We start from the raw sequence: 26,505 nt of genomic DNA, 5'->3' as shown, positions 1-26,505 counted from the left end.
ACAAGAGAAGCTGACCTTAATAATAAATTAAAGTCAAGGGGAAGACAAAACCCTTCCCCAAGCTCCCAGTTAAAGAAATGCCCTCCAATGAGCTTTTGTAAGACAGAAGATTTGTCTGTCTGATATTTGGGTCTGCTTCATTATGTCAGTCTCCACAATAACTTCCAAGCACACTTCTTCAGAAGGACAAGCTCTCTTTTGGGAGCAAAAATCAATATTCTGATGTCTCCCTTTTTATGGAGCTCTGAATATTTGCTGGGTAGGAAAGAATCACAGTGTTCTACAGACCTAAAGTTCCACTAATGTGTATAAATAAAAGAAAATGTTTTATAAATGGTGTACATAATAATAATAATAATTAAAAAAAAAATCATCTTTATTTAGCTCTCTAAAAAGCTATCCACAGCACATAAAGTAGCATAAAGGTATCTGTAGATTCTAAGCCCTTTGCCATGCCTTTAGCTACAAAGACAACCCTTTGCCAATTCGAAGTGCTTTCGCAGACTTGACCACCCTTCGGGGTATTGTCGACTCGGGTGCCGGTCTAGAGCACCTAGAATGGAGAAGGAGCTGTTGGCTTGGAAAACGTTCCCCAAAGTAGGTATGACACATGTCAGGGGCAAAACATGAGCTTCTGAAACATGTGGGGGACATGCAGAAGATGTCCATGTCATATATTGGCATTCTAAATGTCACATGGTATGAGTTTATTTATTGATGATTGCCATCACTATCTTCCGAAAGCCTGTTTTGCAGGGGCTGTCGACAATTAAATACATTTTCCAAGAGGGTTTTATGCTCTCCACGTCTATAAATCCAAGACAATCCCTTTCACTTTTTTAACTTTACCTTTCAAGGGAAGAGATAAAAGCGAGGAAAGTTCTGCATGTCGTATATTGTTTGTCCATCGACCCTCTGGGCTTTTTTCAGGTTAAGGAATTTAAATCGGTTACACCGAGCGTGAGCTGTGGCTGGGTTACAGATTGCAGTGAAATGACATTAAAATCAGATTCCCCAAATAATCCCAAAACACTTCATCGATAAACCTGATTGTTTCTTCAAACCCAAATTAATGATGGACGTTGCCATACATTAAGCTTGTTAGTATGGCTCTCAGGTGTACTTTGCTTAATATGATCACCATCATAAAAAAAAGGCGCGCAAGTACATATAAACCCGCTGTGTGTTGAAATCTGCCTTTGCCCCAGGGGTTCCGTGAACAGAACAAGCCCTAGCAAGGCCTGCATTCTCAGCGAGGATTCCATCTCCACCCAGGAATGCAGGGGCCTATAAGACTTTCTCACGGAGAGAGAGAGAGGCTTGGATTAACCCCTTCAATACCATCAGAATCAGAAAGACACACAGTCGACAGAATTAAACTTTTTATTATTAAAGTGAGCCCCTGCCGTACACCAGAATCACACACATTATTTTTTGCAGTCAGGTGAATGAACACATTAAATCCCCAATGAGATCATTCCTAAAGAAAAACATGTTTTGGTTCAAAAAACTAAAAGGGGATTATCCCATATTATTCAAAGTGATTTGTTGGTGTTTAAGACTGAACGCCCAGGGAGGGTCTTCTTTATTCAAAGGGAAAAGGCGAATAGTAAATTACAATATAAAATGGAAACACAATTACTCCCCCTACAAACACACTTTAAAATTAAATCCAGTGAAACTGGACTCTGATGCCTTGGCTACTGGCACCAAATAACTTAACTAACGTCTGTCCAGCAGAGGGGGCTAATGAGCTGGAACCTTTTAATCTCAAAACACTTCCAGACAACATATGTACAGCATGTACGAGTGTGTGTGTGTGTGTGCGCATGTGTATGTAGTACACACAGAAAATATGCAATAAAAATAAAAAGTTAATGCATATGTATACTAGACCCCCAATAGAAACACGTGCATCTTAATTTACAAAAATGTGTTTAGCCAACTACCTACAAACACCTCTGTTAGATTTTGTTCCATGTGTGCCATAGCATTGCTTGTATAGGGGGGGATTGGTAAGGGTTAGGGAAGCAGGGGTCTTAGTCTAAACCCGTTATCTTGTCTTCTATGAGGATGAGATAATTAGTCACGCCACCTGCAGCTGGCAGAGCCCACATCATGGGCTGAGGAAATCCTCCTTCCGGTAGCCCTTCTGTAATAGGAAAGGCACATTTCACTGGACATTCATGATAAAAGCAAAGGGGCGCGTAGAACAGGAAAAGAGGAAGAGAACGGGATTTATAGGAACGCGAGTAAACGGAGTTGCTACTTACAGCCTTGTAGTCACGGTGCAGCTTGCTGTATTGCCACATGTTGGTGAGGAGGCTGGAGGCCGCTCGTGACGCTTTCTCACTATCCGGGCTAGAAAGAGGATATATTATTAAATCAGCAAGTCGGCATCAGGACATTCTGCGTTGCTAACTGATTAAGGGGTGTATTCGCTCACCCCAACATTTAATTTCCTAGGCTTCGCCATGAATTGCCAAAGGGCAAACCCATTGCAGTTCCATAACAAGGGCTTAGCTGGCCACTTCTTAATGCATAATTCACTCAAGGTCACTGACAATACATTATGCGGGGCTGCCTCAGCTCTTCTTAAAGGAAAAAATCATTTGAGTTGGCCGTTTATTCTTGAAGTCTTCTACAAACTTTCTGTGAGTGAAAAGCCCTTTTACCGAGATAAAACTCCCATTTCACTGAATACGTCTCCTCTCCATACTGTGCAAACGCTTCGTTAAACCTACTCCTATCTATTACCAAATGGAAAGCACTGTTATATTTTATTTCAAATTCAAAATACATTAAAATGTAAATTTGTTTATTCAGAAGTATAAAAAATGCCTACTCTGCCAATTTTATCTTTGGTATCCATTTACAAGATTACTAATTTTACAAGGAATAATTTGGACTAATCTGACTCGTCTCACCTGTCCCGCTTTCTCTTGATGTACATTAGCTTGTTGAGTCCATTGAAGTACACTATATCTCGCGCTGCCAGAGGGCCAGCCACGGTCAAGTTGTTCAACACGGCTATGATATTAATGATAACCTCTGTGGGGGGGCTCTTGTCTCCAGCATCACCTGGAAGCTTCTCTAGCAGATGGCTCACCAGCTTGGTAGCTAAGAAATGGACATAGAAAAAATAATAAACAAAACATTTTAAATGAAAGAAAATGTTGTAGAAAAATATAAATAAGGGGTTGGGGATGAAATAGACCCCACAATATCGAGAGACACTCACACATCTCATCCTTGTTCCTGGCATGTCTAGACAGGTTGCGGATGAGCCCTGTAAGAGAGCGCAGTTGGCTGTGGTCTGCAGTCCGTAAACGATCGAGAACTGGATTCAAAATTCGCTCCTGTTCTAGAGCCACCTGGCTCAAAACTGCTGCCCACTGCGGACGCAAACAAACGCTATGATACCTGCCCAATCACCTACAAGCACCCTTCATTGACAGGGCCTGCGAAATACAGCTAGACATAAGAAAATTAGGTTTGAAGGACCACAGCGATGACGCGTATTGTGGAGCTCTGGTGCATCGAGCACACCACTTTCTACGCCCATTCATTAATTTATTAAATCATCATTACTTTGCTGGTGTTTCAGCATGTTAGATAATATTGTCTTTTGTCTAGCATGTCATATATAGATGTCAGCTTAAGAGTGTCTAGAGTCAGGTATGTCTCTGAATGCAGCCCAGTGCACTTCTCCTTACCCTACGGTCTCCCGCAGTGATGTTCTGAAGTGCTCCGGCAGCTGCCTCTGTAGTGTGCCGGTTCAGTTCACATTGTTGCAGCAACTTGTTATATAGACCAACGGTTTGTGGATGCCACAGCAACTCCATGCCTTTCGGATCGCGGGAGATTTCTGCAAAGGTGGCAAGGTCTGTGCCCTGCTGCTGCTGTGGAAAAAAAAAACAAGCCTTCTTTTACATAGTTCTTTAAAATCTAACAAAAGAACATCAGTATTGTTTAATTAAAATGATGAAAGGGAACACCAGCAGCCTGCGAAAGGTCTTACAGAAACTGGAACGCAACTTACTGAAGCTTTGCACTCAGAGTCAAGAATAAGATCTAAAGTTATACCGGGGACTTAACTCGGGACAGCGGGAGATAAGGTTGTGCTTACCAGCACTCCCATGAGTTACCAGAGGATTCAATTGTTGGTGAATAGACTAAGAAATCAGATGTATGTCGTGTGACCTGCTGTTGGCCATCTCCCCAGTTGCCTACATGGCTCAGCTGAATAGAATCTAAGTGATACTGGGGGGGGGGCAGTGTTACCAATTTACCTCTTTGAGTTTTCGGCTCTGCGGGGTGAAGCATCCTATTGCATCCCCTGCTGTGGTGCGCCCCCTCTGGGTGCCTTCTAGCCTTTGCAGGCAGGACGGAGGCATTTCATCGTACAAACGGTATGAGAGGTTTCTCATCACACACACAGCATTCTCCACACTCTACAAGAAAAGAGACAGTAGGTCTTTCATTAAAACATCCATCGGAATTAGCCCAAGCATTTTTGGGGGGCGTTAACAGAGCGCTGGGCGTTACTCACCTTGTCTTCAGATTTCCCAGCCTGCAGAGCATTGTTAGTGTAGCAAACCAGAGCATCCAGAAGCCCAGGACACTCTCGCATTTTTTGGCGTGTATCCTCATTGGCTGAGCTCAGGTTCCTGTTTGGAGATATGACTCAAGATTCTTACAGATGCCTAACCTACCATTTTAAAGCCAGTTTCCCCTTCATATCAGCATAATAAGGACAGGTATCCCCTAGTTCCCCAAAGTATGCGTTTTGAAGCCATTCCTTCATTACCTAAGGAAACCGGTGGCATTGTAAAATATTTCAGCTTCGGAAGCATTCTGTTGGATGAGGGCAGAGCCTGCAGATCCAGATAGTGGAGACAGCACACGATCTGTGAGTGGACCCAACGTGTCCCGCGCCAATCTGTTTTTCAAATTATCACTTGAGGACAGGTTCCATAAAATGCCTGAGAAAGAGTTGGTATTGTAAATGAATGAGCGATGGGGAACCGGAAAAGTGGAAAGCAACGAAACTAAATCAACCATTAGGATGAAGGGTGTAGAAAGGGAGAAGTACCTGTTACATTCTTTTTGAGTTCATCGTCTGGCTCTTTGAGTGCCTGCAGCAGCTCATAAACACCATTTTCTTCCACCAGCGCCATTTTGTTCTCTGCACTGTCGTAGATAAGGTTGCGCATAGCACCTGTGGCATGTCTCTGTACATCTTGGTTTGGCTTGTTAAACATCTTTACCAGTTTGGGGATTGCCTGCAAGCTACGAGCCTGGGAAACCCGAAGAAAACCCATAATCACTTTGATCCTTTGGAAATCTAACTAGTCTTTCTCAGCAACTGGATGGCAGCCATACCTTTTGTTACACTACAAAACATGACACTATAGAAGCCAAACAGCTACATAGAACAAAATGTTGCTAATATAAAAAATGTATCTTTAGTATTCTTTACCTGTTTTTTTGCCTCTGGGTCATTGTAGCACCGATGCTGTATATAAGCTGCTCCTAGGACCTGCAGATTAGGGTCGCTGGCCATCAAATATTTCACTGCCGATGGCATATCCATATCATCAAATCTGTGAGATGGTTGAAGCAGAGAGTACATAGTGAGAGACATAGCTTCTTATGTAATGCATTTAAAGTACAATTACCTGAGAGGGTGGTAGAGAAGTGGAACAGCCCCCCCATCAGAAGCATCAGAGGTTAATACAGTGAGGGAATGTAAGCATGCATGGAATAGGCATATGGCTGCTGAATCTAAGAAAAGACCAATGAGTGATAAAGGTGTCTTTACATCAGGAATAATGGGCATACTAGTTGGGCTGAATGGGTCTGATGTGCCGTCACATTGTATGTTAACCTTTATCACCCTATAGGTCACCATAACATCTTCCAATTTTTCTCTTTACTCATATTGGTGATCTCTTAAATGTCTCAGGATGTCTCTTACCCACTAGTAAAGGAATGCTGGCTCATCAAACTCTTGTTGCCATCAAACACATCCATGCCTCTCATTTCTTGTATATGATGGCCAGACTCGGCCAGGCTCCTCACAGATGGAGCTCGTGAACTGTGCTCAATCATGTTTGTGATGTAAGTGGCACCAACACCGCCTGCTGACTGTTGCTGCACCTGCTGTGGTGACACCGCATTCAAAGTGCCATAGGAAGAGGATGCCATGCGTGCCCTGTTTGTGCTCTGGAAACGTTGCAGAGTGCGCATGGCTGGCGCTCTTATTGTCCGAGTCTGTGCTACCTCAGCCCTTTCAACCCAAGTTGAACCACCATCCTGGCCAAGGTTGCCTGAAAGAGACCTCTGAAGTGTTGGTCCAGCACTGGCAGTGGACATCTGGCGTGTATAGAATGATGCTTGAGCAGATTGCCCCTGGTCATAGCGATCATCTCCATCACCAATACGAAGGGACCTCAGGGACATAGTATCGCACTCCCGTCGGCTTGGGTAAACCCGTTCGTGGTAAGAAGAAGGACGGGAGGTCGAGTAACCACGTTGCTGGGGAGGCACACTTATTCTTTGACTTGCTCCCACATCCACTGCAGAACGAGAAGAATAGCCTCCTGACCTAACAGTTCCAGTGGCAAACCCTGATGGGCGGGCTGTCTGTTGGATTTAAATGCAAACAAAGGGGTAAATACACCTTAGAAGAGACAGGTATTGCCTCTGCAACACATTCACATCAACTTATGGTAGCAACACCATTGAGATCTTCCTTGAGATACAATATCCTATTTTCATATGGGAATAAGGCCGATGTTTATTGGAGTGGCAATCACCACCTCCCTAAATACTTACAGATATTCTTTGCTCGGAGCCCAGGATCTGAGAGCGGGAGCTGTAAGAGGTCGGCATCGTGCTGTACTGAGCTCGAGAGGAAAAGCTGTCTGTTGGAAGAAAGAAAGACTTATCACGTCTGCGCCATTTTTACAGCCGACAGGTAGCCCTAAAGCTTCAACCCTCACACTGTTCTTCTCTTTTTTAATGACAAAGAATTACGGGCTGCAGGCTAACCAGACAAAAAATACATAAAATATGATTTTCAATTTATAAATAAAATAATGTATATTACTAAACATAACCTTTAGGGTCATATAAAATGTTACTGTGCTACTACCACAGAGGGGAAAAGAAAACATAAGTGTGAAGGGGAATATGTTATAGATGAAAGTTTGCATAAAGACACAAATAAATAATACAATTTTAAAAATTATATATATATATATATATAAATATATATATATCTTAACCTTTCTTTCACCCCATGTGTTGCTGTACCATGACAATGATTTGTACACAAAACAATGTACATGAATGTTGAGCTTGACAGCAATAAGAATGACATTATTAATAATGCCCCAAAGAATAGGAGGCTATTGACACACTGACAATTATTTGATGATTCCATGTGAATAGACACAATCTTTCTGCAGGGAAATGTTTTCAGAAGATAGTGTTCGCATTGTAGTGTCTTTTAATGGATGCTGGTAGCGTAGCGTGTGAATGATGATATATTTGCACTGTACTAGTATTAGCTTTGTTATTCACACCGTGTCATATGGCTCCAGCATATGCTAGCACCTTATTAATAAATCATTACTATCATAAAAGGTGTTTAACCCATAATCTGCTTTATGTATTTAACCCATTTTAACAGTAAACTTTTAACAATATGTATGATATCACATATAACTTTAAACCAATTCATCTAATATGTGGACCTGATTGTATGTGAAGATCAATGGTAAAGTGTATCTGGGTGAATCTGACTTCAAACATTTACATTGTTGGTTCAAAAATGTTGATCAGAATTTAAATATTTTAAATGGATACATGATAAGTTTTAAAATCAATAAGGGTTACAAGTCCAAACTCTCCATGTCTTTCTCATATACATGGAGACTTCGGGGTCTATTAAGGGCATACTTCTTTTTCCTAATATGATTATATTGTATTAACATAAATTGTAAGTTCCTGCGGGAACAGGGAACTTTATTCCTCGTATCTGTCGCCGCTTTATAAATAATATTATACATTTGCAGTTAGATACAAAACTCTCCTTTTTTCACTGCAATCAGAAATTCATGCTGCTTAGCAACACTGCACATTTTAGATACCAGGAGCGTACATTCATGCTCTCCAAAGCTCTTACCCCTAACAGCCTGTGATTAGCAAATATATCTTATATAGCCTCCTAGTTAAAGGTAGTGACATCTGTATATTTTGCCCCAGTCTTAATAGAAATATAATTTTTTTTAGGGGTCTGCTGCAATAATAACAAAATATATATTCTTTCAATTACATATATCTTACAGCCTGCAGAAAAATCCTTATTCAGAAATTATCAAGTCCCTGCATGTGATAATGAGGCAGCCCTGGCACTTTAAGGCCAGCAGCTGCCCGATCATATTTGAGAGCTCTTCGGGGGTCACCACAGGGAAACTCTGGGTGACAGGAGCGGCATTGCGGCACACCCCACTCCCCACCCACTTCCACTCCAGAAACATAATTTTCCTGCATGGTTAACTTAACACCAGTGAGGATGCCCACCGACATCAGCGACATCGCCCACCTGCATCCCACAATGTGAGAGCTCTGAGTAGGCCAATAACATTAAGTGCCGGCTGGATAGTAGAGGCTGCGTGTTATGTTTTTAAGCTCATGCTCTGTGCGGCCAGCATATCCAACAAGTGGCCACACACTGCAGCACCCGATCTATAATCATGCAGGCAGCGGGATAACAGGGGTCGCAGCTGCGACGGGCCCGTGCCTTTAGGGGGCCTTGGACGACCCTTTGTTCCGGGCTCTTCATACTGACTCAAAACAGATTAGAAAGGGCTTTTCGGACCTGGACTGCACTGGTCCAGGCATGAAGGGGTCTTTCTAAACTAATTTGAACCGGCACGTCTCGGGGTCACATTACACCACGTGACCCTACGGATAAACCGAGACTACTCGCACAGTGTAAGCGAGGCGGGTGGGGTATGTTTGTACATGTGCTTGTTATGTATGTATGTAAGCATGGATGTGTAGGTTTTTTGTGTGTGAGCATGGATGTGTAGGTTTTTTTTGCGGGTGTGTGTGTGAGCTTTGATGTGTAGGTGTTTTGTGTGTGTGAGAGAGCATGGATGTGTAGGTTGTGTGTGTGTGTGTGAGCATGGATGTGTAGGTTGTGTGTGTGTGTGAGCATGGATGTGTAGGTTGTGTGTGTGTGTGTGTGAGGATGGATGTGTAAGTTGTGTGTGAGGATGGATGTGTAGGTGTTTTGTGGGTGTGTGAGAGCATGGATGTGTAGGAGTTTTGTGTGTGTGAGAGTATGGATGTGTAGGTTTTAAGTGTGTGTGAGAGTATGGATGTGTAGGTGTCATGTGTGTGTGCATGGATGGATGTGTAGGTGTCGTGTGTGCATGGATGTGTGTGTAGGTGTCATGTGTGTGCATGGATGTGTAAGTGTTTTGTGTGTGTGAGAATGGATATGTAAGTGGGGTGAGATGGAGTGTGTTAGTAAGTATGTTTAATTGTGTATGTGTGTTTACATATGTGTTCCAGAGTGTATGTTGGAACAGCAGGCATGAGGCAAAGAAGGCACAAATAGGCTATTTGGGGTAAAGACACTGATAAGCTGCTTGGTGCAAAGGCACCCACAAGCTGTTTGGGGGCAAAGTAAGCATTCACAAGCTTAGTTTGGAGCAAAGGTGGCACCATGGGACACGTTGCTTGGTGGAGTTGGTGGGGCGGGGCACATTTTGCACCAGGGTCCAGTGGTTTCCAATCATGCCGCTGCATGCAGATACTAGGAACAAGAAGATAAGATGGCTGTGCCCTTCAGCACGCATATAAACAATTCTACTACATGCATAATGCTTATCTGAACTTGTAACACCACAGTGCTGCTTTATTAAGTGAAGAAAAACAAAGGATTTGGGAATGTGATAGGTTCACTTTAAAGTGTACAGAACATCACATGTCGGCATTAATAAAACATGCCATTAAAGTATTTCAAGCTGTAGAAGTCTTGTTAACAGGGATCCGTACACTCCTTAGAAATCACACCAAGGTGACTCTTTAACATTTCTTAGTCAAGTCTGTAAATCAACTGAGGACTCGTACTCATAGCTCAAACATTTGGTCGCTCCCAAACCCCACTCACCATAAAGAGGAGCTGCTCTCATCCTTGAGATATAATAAATGTGTTTGATAACAAACACCTCATAAAATATGGAGGTGCCCAAGAGCGTGGATGTCGGATATGCAGAATCCACAGATCAAGAACGTCCAGATTTAGGTTAGCGGCTAGAATATATAGTAGTTATGTTCATACATGTCTCTTGATATATGCATTATATATTTTATTACTACCTATAATTATAACATTATTAAATGTTTCTGTATGCACAGTCTGAAGTGGCTATGTATAACATGGAGCTAAATACATGATGTTTCTTAAAGTCAGGTTAGCTTTGCATTATGTATGGGATGGAAAATAAGCATTTGCTAGGGTTCTATAGTATACTATATCCTCGATGATAAAGAACATGACAGGTTCCGTTATATGCAACTACGGACTTGTAATTATTATGCTGCAGAATTTTGTGAATTATGGCAAACCGACAGAAAGACAACAAAGAAACGAGAATCCACTGGATTTGCACCGATGCATCCAGGGAAGTGATGTTGGCTCGTACAACATTCATTAATCTTACTGACTAAGGGTGGTGAGGGAGGCTAAGGGAGGACATACTGACTACTGACCTGTAAGAATGTGCCAAGTAGAGTTTGAATTTCCTACTGATTATTTCTCCCTCGCAGTGTTAGCTCAGTAGTGCTTACAAGAGACACTTGGCCAGGTTGACCTTCATAAGTTTAAGCATCTCTATAACGGTCTACAGCATGGTCATTTTTTAGCGTATGAAAACATGCCGTCCAGACACTGTGGGACATGACCCCAACATCTTCCCAACCTGAGCTAGGCTGACAAGGCCTAGGGCGTTGGGTCCAGGGGAGCAGCAGTCCCCCTGCTGCCAGTCGAGCAGGCCCCCCAGTAACTTGGTACTCAGTGAGCCAGTTACAGGGGAGATCTCCTCAACCGGCCCATTCTCACTATGGAGGCCACGCCGGCGCAGCACAGCCTCCATAGTCTGGAGCGCAGTACAGACTCTATCAACGAGAAGGCAACAGGAAAAACCCTGATCACAACGCAGAGAACATTTTCCTAAAACAAGCTCTACCTCTGCGGTCCTAACAGTAAAGGAATCAGCTTCTACTCAGAAGGAAGATGTATCCCCATTCAGAGAGATAAAAGAATAAAAAAGGCAAAGGAGATAATAAGCATGTCTGTAACCAATCGAAATATCAGCAAGCTGTGCGACAGGTAGGGCAAAGTTTGCCTATGTTTACTTTCGTAAGCAATACCGGTAATTCCCCTGCCTATGCCTTCTCTGCAAAATTAACAATATATAGTTATATTCATTAAAAAACGAAGAGGCTTCCTAAAATTAAAGCGAGGGCAGAGAGTAACTCGTGGATTTTTAGCTTCACGTTTTTCATAAGAGGCATGTGGCCCTGAGATAAGACGCCTCTACGTCCTTGCATTTGCAGCCACATTCCTGTTGTGGTTAAAAATACTATCTGACTTCTGGCTTAGTTTGAAATTATGTTTTCATTGAACTTCCCCCTTAATTTTTTTAGTTTTTCATTGGAATGAAATAATACATGGATCATCGTACCTAGTCATCCATTTTTTTTAATGAGAAGCTTTTTATATCATTAAGATCAGCTTTGATAGGGATCCGATAATAAATATTATTATTCAGATCAACCTGGAAACGCTCAAACTGTGTTCTCTTCCTTACGTTGAGACAATGATGCATGATCCCCAATATAGGAGCAGGCTTTAATTACAACTAATATTTCATTATTATATATCATAAATATAATTAGTGTGCACGGACATTAAAATAATCCTGGTTACAGAACATATAATTTGAGAAGTAGGGCAATGACCTTTGATAATCTCTCCAGAAGTGCTAGTTCTTCTTACAAAAACCCCAAGTAACCATGTGGCACATCAGTAATATTGTTACGAGTAATAAAAGTGGTAAAACTTAAGTATATTTAATATATATACACCGGTACATATATCTTGTCTATACAAATGTCTCTACCACCTTTGCAGGAGTCTCCGGAATCCCCAGTATGGTTAAAAAGCAATAGGCAGAATCCCCCCCCCATACATAGTCATCTATTTTGTATCTGATCTCTACATTTATAAAATTGAATGGAGAATGGCTGGCTTTAAATCACTGCTTATTTTAAAGAAAGCTTAGATCTAATGGTTTATCTGACTGCCAATTCCAGTTTTGATTATATGTATTGTATGAAGCGCTGCGTAAATTGTTGGCGCTATATAAATAGAAGATAATAATAATGATGAAAAGAAGGGTGAGAATAGAACTGTGTAGTGAATGGGGAAGAATGGTTTAGGTTGTGTACGCATTCTTTCGCTGGGCAACGGAAAGTAGAAAGGATGGGAAGATTGATTGCAGGGGCCGCCGCTGGAAACATGCATGGGCTTGACTTTGGAAAACTGTGGCTACCGTCACTCAGGACCCTCGGCACCAAGGAAAGAAACCAGGAGGATTTGTCAATTACACATTTTCAGTCTAGACATATAGGCCAATGTACAGTATATTAACCTAAATTCAGTTACAGATTTACTCATGCATAATACATTAAAGTTGATCAATGTTCTTAAACAGTTTCTCATATTCTAATCCAAATACAGAGGTCCTCATCAATCTCCATGGTTTCCATCGATGACGGTCCTTGGATATCTCTATTTCTTTTAATTCTTTTTAATGAATGTAATTAATTATCCAAAAAAAAAAAAAAAAAAAACCTGTCCTATTTTCACCGGGCTTAATTATACTTCTGAAACGCAACGTGTCTTATTATAATTCCCCTTTAATGGGGAAAACCAGCATTTCAATAATTTGAATGTATGTAGTAATGAGAGAAACTGAAATCCTCCAATAACATTTTTCATAAAAGGAAACTTCTCCCCCCCAAAAAAGTTTGTTCCAATGCCCCGTGCTAGCAAATATATAGTAGAAAAAGACTTTAATCCAAGGAAATTTAGCTCAGTTAAGGATGATAAATAAGTCACAGCAAGTTCTTGTGTTCAAACAAATACTTGAAATGTTAAACAAATGTATCCACTTGAGGAACAAGAATTGATTTAGAAGTGCTCTTTACTCTGGTGTGCGATACATTGTTTAATTCCATCTTCTTACTAAACACAACTATTTCCACTTGTCCAACTGGTAGAGCACAACCCTGTTAGAAGAACATTAGTCACATTTCTGCTGATGGACTGGAGATCAGACGCACATTCTTGGGATTATTCTTACTGCATCTTGAGTATTGTTTGCAAATGGTAGGGACCCGGCAAAGCCCACAATCTGCTGGTGGTTCCCCTTTCTTCAAACCATCACTGGACCTACTGGTTAATCACCTTTCCAGTGAGGGGGTCTCCATTCCACACTTCATACTACAGCATGGAGATATATACATACGGATCATCTAGATACACAGCACTAGGTTAACCTGACCCTTCATCGTCCCGTGACACTGATGTCCTCATGCAAGATCACTCATATGCTTAGGTGTTATAAATGGCCAACACAGCCGATGTTGGTGAATGAGAAGCTCACCTGGGTCATTCCCGTAGAATGCATAATAAAGTTAGTATTAAGATATTTCAAAGTAACTATGCTGAACCCACCGTTTAGTGAATAAATCCATCTTTTAAAAGATTTTGGCAAAGAAAATTAAATGCGACTAGTCTGCAAGATTGTGCACTAATCACAGACTACTGAATATTGATGCACTTTATCATTTACTAACTGTGTATTGTATACAGATTCCAGAAAATTAAAATAGTACAATTTAGTAGTATTTACTACATCACTGTACTCAGGGCCGGCCTTTGGGGTGTGCGACCTGTGCGACCGCACAGGGCGCCACACTCCAGGGGGCGCCGCCGCCGGGTCCTCCCCCGCCGCCGCCGCGGGGTCCTCCTCCTCCGCCGCTGCCGCCACGGGGTCCTCCGCCGCTGCCGCTGCTGCCGCCGCCGCCGCCGCCGCCGCCGCTGCGGGGTCCTCCTCCCCCGCGCCCTCTGCACCTAAATGAAAACATTGTTGTTTTTTTTTGTTGTTGGTTTTTTTTAACTTTAATTAACAACCTCCTTGTTAAAAAAAGTTTTTTTTTAACTTTATTTAACATGGAGGATGTTAAATAAAGTTAAAAAAACAAACAACAAAAAAAAACCAACAATGTTTTCATTTATGTCCCGGGCAGGGGCGCCGAGCGGTTGCTCGTGAAGTTCTCAGCAACCGCTCGACGCCCCTTACTCTCCGTCGCGGTGCCGGCGCTCAACATGAAATGCCGGCAGGACTCCTCAAGGTAAGTTTGAAGGGGTAGAGGGGGGGTAGTTTGAAGGGGCAGAGGGGGGGTAGTTTGAAGGGGCAGAGGGGGGGTAGTTTGAAGGGGCAGAGGGGGGGTAGTTTGAAGGGGCATAGGGGGGGTAGTTTGAAGGGGCAGGGGGCGTAGTTTGAAGGGGCAGGGGGGGTAGTTTGAAGGCACAGGGGGGGTAGTTTGAAGGGGCAGAGGGGGGGGGCGCCAGAGGAGTAGTTCGCACAGGGCGCCGGAACACCTAAGGCCGGCTCTGACTGTACTGCAACTGGCCCCAATTGCTGCTAGACCGGTACATTGTGTATATATACACACATACACATACATTCATTCATACACACATACACAGTGCAGAAATACTCCATACAGTAGCAAATACACAAGCGTGCTGCATTCAGTCTCACACACATATCCATGGAGACGCAGGGATACACACCCAAGCACACCCACACACAGCTGTGTCTGAGACTTTTGACTCTATTCATGTGGGAGTTTCCCCGGTGAACAAACTCAAACACCAAGGGCAGTGATAAGAAATGAATGAATCGTAAAGCTGTGGAGAGCGAGGGAAGCAAAAGGAGAAGGAGCTGGGGGGAAAGAAAATAAGACTGGAAGGAGAAAAAGCAGGAGTGTGATATATGCTCCATGTCCATTGAAAAGATAAACCCATTGGATACCCCATCGATTTCTCACCGCACAGAGATTTTTTTTTTTTAACAAATTCTGGAATTGCTTGCTCGGAGCCCCTAGCTATGTCATGTCAGCATACAGCACATACTTTATGACTCAAAGATATATCACTTTAAGACATATGCTGCTCAAAAGAATTTCTACAGAAACGTATCTTCTTAGACTAGAAATTGACCAATTTAGGACCGCAGTCCCTAATGAAATACGTTCTCTGCAGAGTGTGCGATTGGGTTGATTAATACCGATCCAGTTTGTTGTTTATCAGGCAGTACTATAAGGAGTCAGGGTGCCTTTCTAATAGATCAGGCTAAAAGAGTTAGGACGTATTCAACTTGTGTATATGCAGCTGCCTGAATACATTATAGGAGCACAGTATGTTGGAAAACATTTCTTAACCGATATCAGTAATAAAAAATCCCCCTTTAATGTTTAGCATGGATCCCCATTGTACAGCATCGCAGAATATGATAGCGCTATATAAAAGAAGAAATGATCATAATCCCTTATAGTGACTTTAAGCTATTGGCACAACTGAAGGAAACAAGGCAAGTGTGGAGGAGAGCAGTCGGAAAAAAATGATAAAAATTTAATTTTTGTAAATCCACTCGTGTTACCAAGCGCGGCATTTCCAGGAGCGGATTAAACGACACACCCCATGTCATTGCTAAGAGGGTAAATCACTCGGAAAGGTGATCTCAAAGCGTGTAAGACGGACCCACCCACCATAAACAGGCAGAAAGGTGTAAAAACTACACGGCCCAGGATTACACCGAGATGACTGCGTTTCTCGGGCTGAGGAATAAGGGGTGGGGTGGGGCTGATTCATTCTCCTGCACGTTACGTGAATTGTCTAGTATATACATTAAAAACCCCTATACTGACATTTCTGTAACGCGGCCCTTTAAATAACAGGGATACGTTTATGTGATATATAGAGTGACAGATAACTCTGTAATGTCTAAGCCATATCCCGTCACACCGGGTAAACGCGGCTGGAGATGCCCGGCTACATGCTATACGAGCATAAAAACGTAGCATACGGCTGCATTTATCCAGGCGTTTGCCGCACGATTTAAAGTGCCACGGGCCACCTCATCATCGCTAGTCCGGCTCCGGATATAGCTAAAAGGATCGACATGAACACAAAAAGGCACCAGCAGTAACACTTTAACCCCACTTCATTATATATATCTATGTCCATTTATACGCAACATAGTAGGGGGTAACTTTTCACGTACCCATAACCACACGTATTATAGCATTCAGAAAGCATCGCGGGTGAGTGTGCATGCGCGCACAGCGCCTGGGCAGCCATATCTTAAGGACTAGCAGCCAATAATATTCAAATGAGTTCAGAGAGCCCTGTGACAACACGTTTATGGTGACAAGTTCACTTTAAAGTTCATTGGGAACTTTGCACTTTTTAATTCTGAGCAGCTTTATTTTTGACATAGTTGTATTGATGTAAGCATATTTCATGTTGCTGCCTGTATTTAAACATATATAACAATTAACAAGACTCCTTCACCTCTGACCCATTCAGTATGACTGTTACGCTAGGAGAAGATTCAAATAATAATAATTTCATGCAAGAGTAACCGAATGAGATGCCACCTGTGTTTACAGGGAAAGGCCTGGAATAATGTAATATGTGAATAAACGTTATGTGATGGAGCTGGAACTCCAGAAGGACCTGGATTCCGAAACAAGATGTTCCAGAGTCAGCATCCAGAAGGACCTGGATTCCGAAACAAGATGTTCCAGAGTCAGCATCCAGAAGGACCTGGATTCAGAAACAAGGTGTTCCAGAGTCAGCATCCAGAAGGACCTGGATTCAGAAACAAGATGTTCCAGAGTCAGCATCCTGAAGGACCTGGATTCCGAAACAAGATGTTCCAGAGTCAGCATCCTGAAGGACCTGGATTCCGAAACAAGATGTTCCAGAGTCAGCATCCTGAAGGACCTGGATTCAGAAACAAGGTGTTCCAGAGTCAGCATCCAGAAGGACCTGGATTCAGAAACAAGGTGTTCCAGAGTCAGCATCCAGAAGGACTTGGGTTCCGAAACAAGGTGTTCCACAGTCAGTATCTGCCAGGAGCTGGGTCACTGTACTTTATTATAGACACACAGCTAAGTGCCTTATTGTACCAATACAAATGTAATGCCTGTGACAAGCAAGCTGGGTCTTATTATAATAAACAGACACCAACTCAGTGGTATATTCACTAAATAGAGTTTGCAGGAGGGTTCAAAATTCCAACTACCCAACTTTACTGTGCATTGTGGAAGGCCATCTACAGAGAGAAGTTCTAAAAGGTGGGATGATCTGGTCTTGGATCATCGATTGTTAACAAGGCATGGTTTCTTAAAGGCAATCTCACAGATTTTCATGCTTCATGATTCTTAGAGTAGGAAGGTGGCCCTTCATAATGCACTGGAAAATATGTTGAGTTGGGATCTTCAACTCTTCTTCAAGTTCCATATTTAGTGAACACAGTCCCAAGACACTCAGAAGCTGGGGTAAGAATATTTCATGGTTGGTTGGTATACCAATAAGTACAGGACATGCCCTGTTATGCTTTATAATAAACTCGTCATCAGGCGATTGCACATATGCCTAGAGACTCGCAGAACACCTACAGCATGCTGAGCTGGACAGTCTCTTTTATGACTGTCACACAAGTCATTTGATGACACAGATTTACAAATCAGCACCGCACCCTTTTCTCCTGCCTTCTTACACCCATTAATAAATGCATTGTATTTATCTTATGTGTAACACCAAAAGCCTGCTTTAAATGTGGTGATAGTAATAATAATGTCCTTTGACCCTAGCGAGGAATGTCAAGGCAATCAGAGATGGATCACTTTTTTCTTTCTTAAATTAACTAGTGAACGGAGTTCAGAATATTTAAAAAGTTTACAAATCTTTTTTTTTTTTGAGAATTTCCCAAATTAATTTTTCTGTTATCTGAGGTCATATTTCACGTGATACGGTCGGACTCTCTGAAATAAACAGATTCATAGACCCAACATGTAAAATTCTACACCTAGGGGAAATATTGTAAAGCGCCCTTCCTCCACCATGTGTCTCCTCAGTACGCAACAAGCAATACAGCCTGGGCATGGTTGCCATTTTGTACGGTGACAGCAACAACCCCTCCTGGGACGGACACAGGACCGCCACGCGGCACCGTCGGTAATTACGGTACATCATTGCGCAAGAATGCGCGGTATTACTGCAAACATATAGAATGAGTCGGAACACTACGCTTTATAGAAAACAAGACTCAGCCTGTCACTTTGTAAACTCTGGCAAGCGGTCTGTAGAGTATTGCTACGTTTAACCAGTCATCTGCCGCAGGCCGTTATACATTAACACGTCTCTGTGCAGCACGTCCGGGGTTTGGCTTCATTTCAAAAACTATTTGTTTGGCGGCACCTATATTCCTGTTCAACGTATCCAGAACACCTTTACATGAAGATTATTTTTAATTAATAAAGATAATAAAAAATGAAAAAGATACTAAAGTGACATATTAATTTAAATATTATTTTAGACACAATGTAGCCACTTAATGTAACCAGGACTGACCTCCTAGCACCTATGATGTTAAGAAATGGGATAGAACTATTTCTGTTAGATAGCTTTGGAAACGACAATCAGGTTTTACTGTAATCGGATTGAAACGTTTATATTATTCTATTTATTTATTTTTTAAAGTAGCAAAAAAAAAATCTATACATTTCTTGAAAGTAGTGATTAAAAGCGATTACGGGAGAATTACTGGAAGGGAAATGTATTAATGAAACGGCCTCTCAAAGAGTTAACGTCAGTCTACCTGCCCCGGGAAGTCCCATGTATATATTTGTATTAGAGATATTGGGTACTTTGCGGTGCAATGGCTTCCCGGCAGAGGAGCTTCAAACCTGGCAGAAGAGTGTCAGCTCAAACTTTGCAGCTGGTTCTGTCCCCTGTGGGGTAACATAATGAAAGGATGGAGCCTTAATTCAGACCCCAATGGTCATTTACGCGGCAGTCTCTGCAGAGACCTAGTGAAATAGTAAGGTGGGGCCCTAGGCACATAGAAGTACTTTTCTAATCACATAAGCCCAGCACAATGAATAAACTAAAACACGAGGCATGGCATCATCCACAAGTATAAGAGAGAGAAAACCGCAAATATTGGACATTGCCCCGAACAGCGCGATATCCCTGAGCTAACAGATTTACTGCAGGTTGTCAACTGTCATGAAACCAGCAAACGCAGCTTATCTTAATGCTTTGAGAGCCTCGGCTGCAACCGGTTTATTGCAATTTAACGCGCGTCTCATGCCTTCCTTGGTGAAACAATTAAAGTAATGATCTAGCAGTTTGCCACCCTCGTATAAGTGGGTTGTTCTGGAACACCTGGCGCAAGCATTCTTATTGATACAATATTTCTCTTACCTCCATAGCTGGAGAAGCTGGAGTTGGCCCGGGATGAAGTCTGTCCCTTTTGCATCATCCGTGCCCGGACCTGCTCCTGTACCCGGGCATTGCGAAGTTCTTGGCTCTCTTCACGCACCCTTCGGTCCAATTGCGAGTCGGTGGGCAACGCCAGCGATGTCGTGTTCATGTTCGGCTGCAAGGCCGACATAAGGAAGTGACTGTCCTGCATGGTGGAGCTGTGATGGTGCAAGCACTCTCTCCCACACACTGTCTGTAGACACACTCTCTGTCTCCCTCACCAGCCTGGGTCACCACTCAATCACTATATGGCTTAATCTCTCCTTCCCACAATGTGTGTGTAGTTGGTCTTCTTGAAGTTTGTTTCCTATGCTGTTGGGTGTCCTTCCTTCGCTTATTGCAGATAAGGCAAATGACCCTTCCTTGTCGGTGTTGGTAAAGGTCTTGCCCTAGGCCTGCAATGCCCTATCACACAGTCTCTTTGTAAAGAGTGTCTCCCTTGTTCCCTGTCTGTCACTGGCTTCTCTCTCCTACACGCTTAGCCTGTCTCCACTTCCATGCCCCACCCTGCCATTACCTCAGCACTCTACCTGTCCCTGCCTTTCCCTCTTCCCCGCCTCCATTTTCTGCACCTTCCCCTCTAAGCTACCACATTTTTTTTTCTACTTTCACCAGACGTTCCCAGATAACTCAGCGCCTGAGCTGGCCGAGTGTGTTATTTCACTGTGTCGGGCCGTTGTAGGAACTTGTCTCCTTCGCTCTCTTATTCCTTCTCCTCAGGTTCCAGGCTCTCTCACACCTGCTCAGACACTTTGCATTCACTAAGCCTCTCTCCCAACACTTCTCCTTCTTCCCAACCCAGTTCCTGCCCTCTCTTTCTCGCCCCACACGCTGTATTTTTTTTTCTTCCTCTTATTCAGGAATGTTACATCCCCCTCTCACTGACAGCGAGGAATCTTCCTCCCCCTTTGCTATCATTAGGGTCAGCTAACTGTGTAAAAAGGGCCTGAACACCTTCCGCAAACAAAGAAGCCGCTTCTCCATCTGCTAGAAACTCCGGTATAACTGCCCCGGTCAGGCCTAAGGTGAATAGACAATGGAGGTCCTATCATACAGTGCGGGGCTGGAGTTTAATGGCCATGTTGGCTAATCTTCTTATCTATAATATGTGGTTGGACTTAATTCACTGATAATGGTTGTCAGCATCAGATGGGTTTATTGGAAGCCATCTGAAGAAGAAACCTTGGAGGCAAATTATATTGAGTTGACTCAATAAAAGGTATCAACGTTAACTAAAGACTCCAATCCCTTAAAGCAACGCCATCAATTTAACAAAGTAAAACCGATTTAAGTCGCTCTTCTTCTTATAACCTAAGATTTCCCTGACTTCTTTTGTAGCTATGTGAAACTCCATAAAAGATTAACTGGGTTAGGAGTCTGGAAGGGGTAGAAGGATGTCTCGGCCGTTATTAGGTCCATGGCAGGTGGGTAAATTGTTACGACAAGAGATAAGTCATCTTGCTTGCTTGATTGATGGCCGTGTATTCTTATTGATTTTTTGTAATTCGACTGCACTAAGTTCACGATGCCTAAAAGCATTAAGGAGGGCTGGTCAGCCCGTCCGTCTGCCAATTAAAATAATCAATGGGTTTTTCACTGAAAGGGTGGTAGATAGGTGGAACAGTCTTCCAGCTGAAGTGGTAAGCCTTGAGGGTTACAACCTGGCCATGATTTTAGGAAATCCCAGCTTGAGCACTGACAGCTCAATCACAATGGAAAATGGCTGATTTAAATCACGTGCGCTCGAAGCAAGGTAAGGTTTAAGGCTTTTACCACAGGGACAAATAGTTCTTATCTGCTGTCAAATTGTATCTTCTTGTATTATAATAAGCATGCAGCCATAAGTGTGTGATTACTATACCACCTAACTATCCCGGTTTTGGAAGCACAGTCCCTCTCAGGGACTGTAACCGCCCCTCCCCCTTATCTGATATTTTTTTTTCTCTAAAACTGTGGGTTTTTTTTTTTATGTACGAGTGCAACGTATGTTTTGGAAACAATGATGTTGACATAAACTGCAGAAGGTGGTTTTAAAATACTAGTTATTGGAATTTAACGTTGCATGGGAATCTCAGACAAGACCAAGCGCTGATGTAATACTGTCGCAGCAGGAAAAGTGGGTTAAATTCCATATTTTTGTTTATTAATATATTAAATCTATATAATATCTGGGGTTTTATAAAGAATTCAGTCTGCAGAACAACGTGTTAAATGCAAAGAGCCAGCATGTGCTATCAGTGCAGCCCTACAAGGGAGTGTCCGCTCACCTTAGGCATGAAGAACGATATGTCTTCAAGGTTTATGCGCTGCCGACAGACGGAAATACACCATCGTTATATATTTAATACTGGGCAGCAGAACACTGTCTGTACTACTCCATACTACTAACATGAAAGCATACAGAATACGTTCTACTTTGCATAATTCCATATAACTTGTTAGGACATCACAATGGGAATGGAATCCGAAAACCATCCGAGATAATTACTGCAACCCTGCAAATCATCTCGTCTCAGAATTTATTTTGCTCTCAGAATATTTCTACCTCTGATATCTGCAGGATATTTCTACTCGTCTGCAGATTATCTATGAGTTGCAATAAAAGTCAAGTACGTGGAATTGAAGCACACTCTTTCAGTATAATAGAACTGCAGAGCATCGCTCCTCCGGCAAACCCAATCATTCAGCCCTGTATCTGCAGACACCCTTACTCTTTGCACCCCAGCCCATAGAATTCTTCTCCTCCGAGAGATCTTGGTGCACAGATATCAATGTGTCTAGGAATGCTGGTTTGTCTCGGTCACGTAAAGTCCCCTGCTTTTTACCTTTAATTTAGAACGTAGCATTCGACAACAGATTGGACCCATTCAGCCCCATCTAGTCTACCTGTTGTTTCTGCTGTAAACACTCAAACCTTAATCAGTGGTTGGTCTTGTATTAGATTCAGGAGTTGTATGCCTGTCCCATATTTAAATTCCCTTTCTCTTTTAGCTCTACCACTTCCAATGGGAGGTTGTTCCACTTATCTACCACCCTCTCAGTAAACAAAAACGTCCTCGCATTACATCTAGATTATGCCCTCTTGTTCTAACATTTCTCCTCCTGTAACTTTCTTTTCCATGGCTGACATACACTCTTTCTAGAGATCATTGCTTGATCATTTCTTTGCCATCAAAGGTAATTTTTCCTTCACACTAACCTACCTTTTCTGTGAACACTTTTTGTTACTAAACCTAACTACACAATTACAGCCGTGTGTTACCTTCGGGCGCAAATAATTTTTTCCCTCTCTCTACACGACTCTTACACGTCTGATCTACTCCAAATGCATCAAAAAAGACATTCACAACACGCATACATGTTATAGAATCATACTGTCTGTCATTAACCCATTATATACCATACACCTTCCTAAACGCTGGCCCGTAATTGACGCAGCTAGCCTTTTCATCTATCTGTGTCGCTGAATCATGCAGTCTAGTCATTAAACTTCATTCCAGTGATGACCAGGTGATCATCATTCCATTACTGGCACATCTAGCTCATTCATGCTCCCTAACCCATTCCTCCCCTGGTACCTGTAGGTAATGTCATTATTAATACCCCTTTACCAGGATGTTGTTAGCCATACCTGCGTCTGCAAGACAGGGCCATGGCGGTTCATGATGCTCTCTACTTCCTCCACTGTTTGGGGTGTGAGGTACTAGAAGTAATCACCAAAATTGTTTGAAAGCGAGAGAATGGAAACTGTATCATCCCATGTCGTCACTGGACCTGTTTATGCACCTCCGCCCTACAGAACGTTAACCCTTCTATTTGCCAACTTTGAAGGAATATTATAAAGAGAGGGGAAAACAGAGGATGCAGCGATACCTTACTCTAGAGCGTGCCTCGGGGTAACACTCTAAAATGTTAATGGGGACAGCGGTAGAATTTACGTCACATTACTGGGTTTTTGAAGATCACGTTTCTTTCCCTGGTAGGATACGCTCTGGTGGGAGAGACGTCGGGAAATGATAATCTGTAGGCCTTGTCAGAAGAACAAGTATAAAGAGGAAATCTGCCATTGGTTTCTGGATAAGAATGGTCGGGGAAGTCTAAAGGATCCCACCATGTATTCCATGGAGGAGAGAACAGATAGAAGGCATGATAAAGACATTTATTCAAAGGAGGAACATTGTTTGAAACAAGGGTCTGAGGCTTAGATGTAATGTAAGGATTTTTTTTACTTTGTTATGTAGTAGGTGAGTGGAACAGACTTCCAGCAGAAGCAGTAGTGGTTAATACAGCGAGAGAATTTAAACATGCTTGTGATGGACATAAGACTATGCTGAATATAAGTATTATATGTGGTATTTGATCCAATACTTTACATGCTTTATGTAGATAGTTTCTCGTAGGTGTTGTGTTGGCATGTTCACCAGAATATTTGTGCTGTGGTTTTGTTAATTATTTGATGGTAATTTTATTGTGAAGGTTTAATAAAGATTGATTTCATCGTACAACCGCAGGATTGCAGCTCTTGATTTATGGGATATTCTATTAGGTATCATTATTGCCGGATTCTGAACTTCATTTGCTGGCTCTTGCCTCTGAGCCCATGGAAGGCAGGTGTTAGTTCATGTGAGGTTGAGCCCTCGCCACATTTCAGTTGGTATCCTGCATATAAGTCAAGACCAACGAGCGAATAAGGTTTGATGTTTTTGCCCGGGTGAGACATGGACAGACTTGGTGGCTGGAACACTATGTTATAGCTGTCCATATAATATTTAATGTATGAACTGTAATGGGTCAGACAAACCAATCTACAGTCATTAGGAAGCAGTAAACAAATGGTCAGGACGGGCCACCACACTGATCTAAAGTGACCTGCTGACCATCTGAACAGGCTCCAACAGTCCTAGATACAATGTAACGTGACCTCGTAGATGAGGAATAATGGGACAGGCTCACATAGTCCTGGTCTATATGTACAGCGTAAGACTAATGCCCCAGTTCTGGTGCATGGTAAGTCTTGGCATTGAGAGGGTAAGACTGAAAGAATATCAAGGTGCACCCTAAGAGTCCCTGCAGGGTAACCCGAGCCCATCCTTGTTTCAGCTTCTCACGGGGTGGGGGATAGATCCAATCATACCCAATTCTCCCTCCCCGGCAGGTAGAAGCTTGCAGAAAAAGTTATTATTGCCACACCTAGTTCCTAATATGTTCTCCACCTAAAACCAACACCCATATGAAAATACGGAATGCTATTGAACATACTATTGTCTACAGGCACATCACCTTTGGTCAAAAATCAGTTTGTCTATCGATGTTAGAGGTGAGGCTTCCTAGAGGGAAATGGTGTATATGTCAAAATATATTCAAATAAACTTTTGTTAAAGTTCTGCTTTTGCTATTTCCAGAATTAGCTTTATGACAACATGTATAAGACTATTTACATCCTCCTATACTTGTTGACAAACATAGTTAGCCCACTTGGGACATTCTTTATACAGTGACCTAATAACTGGTTTTTGGAAGGTAGAACCAGTGACATCATCACGACAGAGACGATACATAGGGTGTTGGATCCCGATCCTGTTATGGAAGGAATAGTTTTAAATCCTTACTTAGTAAAAACCAATCCCAGCTACGGGTGCATTATTGGGTTGGGGAATGTTATTGGCTGTTAAAAAATATCTAATTATTATTTAATATAGTTAATACTTTAAGACCACATAGTGACACCATAGGAGCTCACACTTAGTGACACACGTATGTTATGGGTGCTCATCCCACTACAAACACAAGTACCACGCTCATTTCCAAAATACAGCCCCGTATCTTAAAACTATGATTAGCATGTCTGCAAATATCATGAGATGCTAAAACATAGCGTTGTCTACTCGGCCATGAGTCAGGCATCTGGTAATGCCGACGAATTAAAGTAAGTAGGCCAGATAGCGCAATGATTATTCACCGTCCGTAAAACTAATTACTCAAAGCGGAATACAATGTTTTGGAATATCCAACACCCTATGCTTATAAATATATAAATGTGACACTCCTAATAAATGATCCTGCTAGTTATAGCATAGTGATGACAGGACTCGAATCATTAGAATGACCACATCAGAATATTTGAAATGCCACCATGGGTGCTAAATACCACAGCTGCTATAATGCCCTAACATGACAGATATATATATGTAAGTTCCACGAAACTTTTCTCATAAAAAGCGTGCGTTCCTGCGAAATTATTTATTGCTAAAGGCTGGAAGGAGAACGTTCCGGATATAAAAATGGTACTCAAGAAGGTTGATTTCATTTACGAAAGGAGGAGGCCTGCCTCATAGTGTGGATATACCTTGGTGCCTGTTGGGTGGATTGTTGGGTCAGAGACGGTGGTTGTTTACAGGTTCCTTTGACAACGTTAACGTCATTACTACTACTGTATTAGGTTGCTTGGCCTTTAGGTGAGGGTTCTGCCTTTTGTGGAACCAAGAAAGTTCTTAACTCAAAAATCGAGTGTTCGTACGAGATGTGCATTACATAATATCAGGTGTTTGAGCTTATAAAGGGCTAAAGACTTGGTGGCCAGGTTCTCCAATCCCCTTTCCAGAGCAGAATATTACACCTGGTAGCAGTGACAGGGAATTCAAAGGATGTCCTAACAGAAGCTCCAAATCGGGTGTGCATTGCTGAGTGACAGGATTCCTGTCTTAATGCCTCCCGGGCAGTTTGTATGGGACAGGTTATGTAAGTAATGTGGTTATACTGGCTTGGTGACGTTTCAGTGAGGCCTTCTCCTT

At 42.4% G+C, this 26,505-nt stretch overlaps 1 protein-coding gene across 2 annotated transcripts; it reads right to left on the bottom strand.

Moving 5' to 3' along the window:
• Nucleotides 1–1,367: 1,367 nt before the first annotated feature.
• Nucleotides 1,368–23,485, bottom strand: PKP3 (plakophilin 3). 2 transcript variants are annotated; one of them, XM_053449127.1, is made up of 14 exons: nucleotides 23,346–23,485; nucleotides 19,655–19,829; nucleotides 6,841–6,929; nucleotides 5,981–6,648; nucleotides 5,483–5,606; nucleotides 5,096–5,300; nucleotides 4,811–4,985; nucleotides 4,553–4,670; nucleotides 4,293–4,454; nucleotides 3,717–3,902; nucleotides 3,242–3,395; nucleotides 2,928–3,120; nucleotides 2,274–2,361; nucleotides 1,368–2,152 (listed from the first exon to the last, which is right to left on the bottom strand). In XM_053449127.1, exons 1-14 carry the CDS (start codon nucleotides 23,376–23,378, stop codon nucleotides 2,117–2,119), a joined length of 2,406 nt encoding a protein of 801 aa, XP_053305102.1. In that variant the 5' UTR covers nucleotides 23,379–23,485; the 3' UTR covers nucleotides 1,368–2,116. The 2 variants fall into 2 exon arrangements, with proteins under 2 accessions (XP_053305102.1, XP_053305101.1); XM_053449126.1 differs by lacking the exon at nucleotides 23,346–23,485 and having other exon boundaries at nucleotides 19,655–20,702.
• Between the last annotated feature and the right edge of the window lie 3,020 nt (nucleotides 23,486–26,505).

This window comes from Spea bombifrons, chromosome 10 (assembly GCF_027358695.1).
Source record: "Spea bombifrons isolate aSpeBom1 chromosome 10, aSpeBom1.2.pri, whole genome shotgun sequence".
In the NCBI taxonomy this organism is placed as follows: domain Eukaryota; kingdom Metazoa; phylum Chordata; class Amphibia; order Anura; family Pelobatidae; genus Spea; species Spea bombifrons.
The sequence above is the reverse complement of the archived record's forward strand: the minus strand, read 5'-3'. Positions and strand labels throughout refer to the sequence as shown.

What these genes read in the sequence shown, in the direction of transcription:
- PKP3 (XM_053449126.1), bottom strand. Translation starts at nt 19,865, where the DNA reads ATGCAGGACAGTCACTTCCTTATGTCGGCCTTGCAGCCGAACATGAAC. An exon ending in ACCCAGAGGCAAAAAAACAG is followed by an intron (nt 5,301 to 5,482) that starts GTAAAGAATACT and finishes CGGGTTTCCCAG; the next exon opens with GCTCGTAGCTTGCAGGCAAT. An exon ending in CTGGGAAATCTGAAGACAAG is followed by an intron (nt 4,455 to 4,552) that starts GTGAGTAACGCC and finishes CTTTTCTTGTAG; the next exon opens with AGTGTGGAGAATGCTGTGTG.